This window comes from Lutjanus erythropterus, chromosome 7 (assembly GCF_056507025.1).
Source record: "Lutjanus erythropterus isolate fLutEry1 chromosome 7, fLutEry1.hap2, whole genome shotgun sequence".
In the NCBI taxonomy this organism is placed as follows: Eukaryota; Metazoa; Chordata; class Actinopteri; order Lutjaniformes; family Lutjanidae; genus Lutjanus; species Lutjanus erythropterus.
Window position 1 is genome coordinate 12,072,559 of NC_139323.1, and position 6,000 is coordinate 12,078,558.

Consider the following 6,000-nt stretch of genomic DNA (forward strand, 5'->3'; position numbering starts at 1 on the left):
ACTGACGCAACTTTAGAGTCTATAGTCTTTCTAACTATGCATCTTCACAGTCTTACACTTCAACAGTTTTATTACAAACACTGACTTTCTTGACTTGAAAAATGATCTTTTAAATTTACAAACATCATAATTTATGGCACATTTCAAATAGGATCAAAGACTGTCTATAACTATATTTTTTCTGGAGTAAAGGTCCAGTAGCGCACGCCAAAGGGGAGGCTCTTCGCCGCTCTGTGTGAGTGTTTATGTTTGCTTCGTGTGGACATGATCCTAAACAAGTGGACATTTCTCTTCCCCGCCTTTTTGGGATTTCCCTCTTTTAAATAAACAATCCATTATTTCTAAGTGCAACACCGCCCACAGAGAGCTCCGCAGCTATTCATCATTAACTCAGGTTTATAGTAACATCACAACTTAGCACTAACAGTGGACATTCTGCAAACATGGGATACAACACTGAAGGATAAATACCACTATACTGTTAACATTCTGCTGTCACTGGTTCAGGCACTTGGATTGCATTGGAGTAAGCTATCGATGTATCGTGTACAAGTTATGACAGGACAGAGTGCAGATACAAAGAGGAGCTGTGTAGCTGAGAGGAAGAAGAGTGCTGCGCAGCCACAGTAGTAGGTCACATAAATTCAAGCAGGCCAATAAAGTATCCTAATTAGATGTCTACAGGAAGCTTGCAGCCAAACTGTTGACATGAATCCCTTAACTTTGTTGTAAAAGTTATGTAATGCTGGTCTCAAGAAAGACCCTTAGTGTAGAAAGTGATCATTTCAATTCCTTTCACAATCAATCACAGCACACGCTTTTAGTAGACACAGAGGCCACATTGGGGCACAGTCTGTACAAATATGAAGTCATTAACCAGCTGTGGTGTCTCTTCCTGTTTCGTGGCGTGTGCTTGTGTTCTGGACGGCTGTGTTAAGGCACAACAAAGGCCAGCGAGTTCATCCGTAGCACCGACTGTTCCTTCAAGTTTCTCGCTGAGAACCAGAGGCAAAAGGCACTGACAAAAAAAAAAGAAAAGATGTCCACCGGAGTGCAAGGTTAAAGCTGCTCGTTGTGCTCCTGGCTCTTCATCACTGTGTCGTAGGACGGAGGCGGCTCCATAGTCCAGGGCGGTGGCGTGGACGGGAGGGACGGTTCAGGGTCAGGTATCCTGCTGACAGAGTCCTCTGACATCTCCCGACGGATTCGATCCAACCTCCTGAGGAGAGAAAGAGGAAAAAGAGAAGCAATGACAAGGGCACTAGGCTCGTTGCAGTAACAGATGTTCTTGGTGTTGCTGGATAAATTTGTTTTTCAGTGCTCACACTGCCTTGCACCTAGCACTAAATTTCTGTCACTGCTTCAATCAAACCAACATTCAGCACCTTACAGTGATTGCACCTCGTCTTACACTTCAACACCTTTCAGTAATTATATTGCACCTAACACTTCAAATCTTTCAATACTTATACTTCAGCTGACAGTCAAGTCTTTTAGTGATCACATTTCATCTAGGCTAACATCTCAATCCTTATCAACGTTTACACTTCTAATGATTGTCAGCTCCTTCCAGTGTGTACACTTGAACATGCAGTCGACTTCTTCCATTGACTTACACTTTCACTTACACTTCAGCTTTTAATGATTGTATTTCACCCAACAGTTCAAATCTTTCAGCACTTGCAGTTCACAAAATTTTGATTTTGTAATGATTCTAACAAGTGCCAGCTCCTTTCAGTCACCACACTTCATCTTACACTTCATCTCCTTTCAGCACTTACCCTTGAAGCTGACGGTCACCTCCTGTAGTGATTACACTTTAACGTACACCTCAATTACTTTCAGCACTTGAGCTTCAACTGACACCTTCTTTAAGTATTCGCATCTCATCTAATTTCCAACATCTCTCACCGCTTACACTTCCACTGGTAATTTTAACTTAGATTTGAACTCTTTTCAGCACTTTGGAGCAGCAGTAGCTCAGTATGTCAGTTCTGTTCACTGAAGTGCCAATGAGCAAGGCACTGAATCCCTAACTGTTCTGGGCCAATGTCTGTGAATGTCTCAGAGATTAATAAAGCAACACATATATTTAATACTACTGTTCTACTACTACTCCAACTTTAATTTAAAATTCAACGCCTTTCAGTTCTTATATTTTTCACTTCATTTCAAACAGATCATTTGAGTGAATCCTTCTTATTATTCTAACACTCTTCCTGTAGTTCATACTATTTCAGCTACTTATTAACTCACAGCTTTTCCGGTAATGCATCTCAGATCCCAGCATTCACACCACATTTCCTGTTGTAAATGCATTCTGCTGTTTGCAGGTTATTCCCCTGTGCTCATTTTATCTCATCATTCTCTAATCCCACAAACAAAACTCTTAACTGTACACTGTGTCTGTCTCACATAGAAAGACAGCTCGGGTCTAGAAATACTGATCAGTCTGAGTTTCATCAGGGTCTGAAGGTAGAAAAACCCTTGATGATGGAAACTGTGCTCCTGGCATCTCTCTTCTTCAGCACCGGACAATGAACAGAGCACGTCTTGTTTGAATTTGCAGGCTATCGTAGATTACCTCAGACAATGTCAGGGGGAGTCTGTCAGCCACATGCATGTGTGACTGCTGTTTTCTCCATGACCTACTTCTATAATCAGTCCATAATCAAAGAATCTGTTGCGTTCCAATCCTCAGTGTCACAAGTCCAGTGTTTTCAAGTTTCTAACGTGCTTCATTCCTTTTTATCAAACTGTTCACTATAACTAATAGGTGGTAATGTGCCCATGTGTCTAGAGATATGTTTAACAACTCCTCCCTGGATAGTGTGCTCTGGCATTTGTCTGTATGTGTGTTTATTCATCTTGAACAACACAAGGGAAGCCTTCTTCTCCCAATGTTTAAGATAGCAGGCTTGGTTTATATATAAATAAAAAAGGTATTTTCTCAGTCCGTTGTCCTCTGTGCCAGGGGTTTCTAACCCTCATAGCCAGGATATTGTGACATTCATGGTTCCCAGAGGATGAATCAACATTAATTTGGTGATCGTTAGATTTTTCTTATAGCGCCACCATGAGGTTGACTTTAGTGACATATCTTGACAAGTATTAGATGGATTACCAAGAAATTTGGTACTCGCATTAATTTTCCCCTCAGGAGGAAATGTAATATCTTAGTGATCCCATGGAGTCTAAATCAATGTTTAATTATATTTATTACATATGTAATGCGGCATACAACCCCGATACATCAGTATCTGGTCCAACAATTACAAAAACGTTGTTTTGTACGTATTTTTGTGTAATGTTAGTGGTATTTCAGAATCTGTCCTCTCCTGAAAAACTATAAAAGACATGTTTTTTGGGGTGGGGGGTTGACATTTGATATTATTTGATAGGACAGAGGGTTAGGCTCAGCAAAGGACCGCAGACGCTCTACGAACTGAGTTACCAGGATAACCATTAAAACCTGTTGATGACTCATCCTCCATGGAAGGAGAATAAATCCGTTCACCAGGGCAGAGTGGTCCTGGCATACAGGCCTCACTGTACAGAAAAACATGTCATTTTATTCACTAATTTCTGTGAAACTGGATCATTTTTATGGAGAAAATATCTTCAGTTTTCTCCTCTAATGTCCTCCGGCTGCTTAGCTTCAATGTGACAGCTACGTTTAGCAATGGTGGCAACAGAACTGGGCTCAGCAGCCTCCCAGTGAACATGGCCGGTTACAGTCTCAGGGCCATTTGTGGAGTGTCCTGAAGGAAAGATAGCTTTACTTATTGCTAAAGTAACTTAGCTAACTGGCATTAGCTAAGTAAACTGTGACTCAGCCTCAGAGTACCAGGAGCAGGAGCCAAACTCAGACAGAAAACCACTGTGGCTTATTCTCGGCCGTCAAACTGGCCTTGGCCTCGGAGGGTGTTTTGGTCCCGGTCCAGCTGCGGTCACTGGGAGCTCTCAGTCTAAGAAGACTCAGCTAATATCACCACTCTCATTCTGACATCCTTAGAGGTTTTAGCTGCATGATGGAGGGGTTATAATGCATACATTATTATTTACTGTAAAGGCCAATCAATGTCTGTGAAAAGTCCCTCCCTAGCTGCTTTACAGGACACACATAACCAACAAGCACTCCATTAGCTGCTTCAAAGGAAGTGTCTCTATCTAGTGCCATCATCAGGTCAAAATTTCCCTTTGTCCAAGTCTTTGGTTTATGATCTTAGAGGAATCCCAACCCCTGGTTGGGAACCACTGCTCTGTGCTATCCCACAAAAAGTTTCTGAGAAGAAAATAAGGCCAGAAAATTTAAATCTGAAGCATTGTGGTGCTGTCTCCCTTCCTTCTTATATCATTCAGGCTCTGTGGATGTTCATCTGTGTATGCATACCTTTGTATAGCCAGGGACTGCTGTGGGCTGAAGCGTGTTCCCGTGCGGGGGTGCAGAAGGAAGTGTCCGGGCACTGCCACCTGGAGATTCTTCATGGCCAAGCAGAGTCCACTGATCAGCAGGCCCACGCCCCCCAGGCCTAGGAACAGCCCGACTCCAAACAGCGGCGCTGAGTGGCTGGGCAGCCCCACGCACAGGGCCATGACCCCCCCAGCAGTCATCAGCAGTATGCCCAGACAGAGCAGCATGCCCTGGGGGAGCGGCATCTCCAGAAGGAGCCCCTGCTTTCTAGGAACTGACTTCTTTCAGCTCCAGGTCAGCAGCAGCAGCCAGTCTGCAGGAGAGAGAAGAGAGGGTCACACACACAGCATCCACTACAACTGGGAGTGTGCGTGTGTGTAGAACAGAGAGAGAAAGAGGACAGAAGCTAAAGGAAACTGACTTCAGGGGTTAATCACGCGGATTTAAGCAACATGTAAATCATCTCTGCGCGCTGGGGCGCGTCTGCGCGTCTTGCTATAACCATCGATCATCTCTGTACCTGATAGGAAGTCGCTGTTCAGCAGATGCGTGGACTGAAAGCTTCATCATCTCTTTTCTCCTCTTCATCAACTTTCATTCCGCTCGCGATGCCCGTATGGCGTCTGAAAAAACTCAAAAAGCAGTCTTTCCGCCTCACTCCGTCTATCCTGCGCTCACGCCGCGCCTCTTTCATTATTCTGAGCTCCTCGTCGCTTTCTCTCCCCACACAAGAAGAAGCATATCCGGTGTTTGGAGTGATTACAGCTCCGAAAATCAGGAGGGGAGGACTTGATGTCGCATGTGGGCCGGGCACTGTTTGATTTTCATCTGGCCAGAGCAGCAGCAGCAGCAGCAGGAGCAGAGGAGTGCGTGCAGTGTGAGGAAGTGTTGTTTTTCTTTATGAGGAAGGGTTTTCAGTGACGAGGAATGGAGGGCAGGGCGGTCTGAACATTGTCACTTTGGCTCTGTTTGGGCAAGCTGTTTGCACAAGGAGAGAATTATAGTCCCAGTCTTATATGAGCCGATAAACCCTGCAAACAAAAAGCAGATTGTTTTTTTTGGTTTTTTTTGCGCTGTGGTGGAGCTCCTCTGCTGGGGGTGGAGCAGGATGATCCTCACTGGCCTGGGGTGTGTGTGGGGGGTGTTATAAGAGGGAATGTCTGGTTTAATATTACTGTATTGATTATGAATAAGTTGGAGGAGCAGTTCAGTAACGTGCAGCTGTATCACAAATCTCATGACCCTTCTTTTGGCTGCTCATGATCTCCCTATTTATAGAAATATGGATTTAATCTGCCTTTATCTTGTTGCCTGAAGCTCTTAGTGTCTCTTTGACTTTTTTAAACTTTTAAATATGCTTTTAACCCTTTCCAATCTGATATCTTCTGATAATTAAATGTATAAATAAAAAAAAATTACCTCAGGGCAACTAAAGCTGCATTGCCATCACAGGAACTTTCCCCAGAAGCCTGGTATCCCATAGTCAAACATTCTCTCCACAGCACTCAGCACTGGAAAAAGGTCTGGCTCCACACATGCACATTCTGCTATAAGGGGAAAAAATGCCCTGCCTTGTTTGCATTTCT

At 43.8% G+C, this 6,000-nt stretch overlaps 1 protein-coding gene across 2 annotated transcripts; it reads right to left on the reverse strand.

The window, feature by feature from the left end:
* Window positions 1-171: 171 nt before the first annotated feature.
* On the reverse strand, window positions 172-6,000 carry LOC146323651 (uncharacterized). 2 transcript variants are annotated; one of them, XM_084722715.1, is made up of 3 exons: window positions 4,935-6,000; window positions 4,394-4,727; window positions 172-1,219 (listed from the first exon to the last, which is right to left on the reverse strand). In XM_084722715.1, exons 2-3 carry the CDS (start codon window positions 4,657-4,659, stop codon window positions 1,060-1,062), a joined length of 426 nt encoding a protein of 141 aa, XP_084578841.1. In that variant the 5' UTR covers window positions 4,660-4,727; window positions 4,935-6,000; the 3' UTR covers window positions 172-1,059. The 2 variants fall into 2 exon arrangements, with proteins under 2 accessions (XP_084578841.1, XP_084578840.1); XM_084722714.1 differs by having other exon boundaries at window positions 4,394-4,773.

Excerpts from the sequence above, each read along its gene's own strand:
- LOC146323651 (XM_084722715.1), bottom strand. The coding sequence starts at position 4,659 with ATGCCGCTCCCCCAGGGCATGCTGCTCTGTCTGGGCATACTGCTGATG. Across the intron at positions 1,220-4,393 it reads CAGTCCCTGGCTATACAAAG|GAGGTTGGATCGAATCCGTC; the intron begins GTATGCATACAC and ends TTCTCTCCTCAG.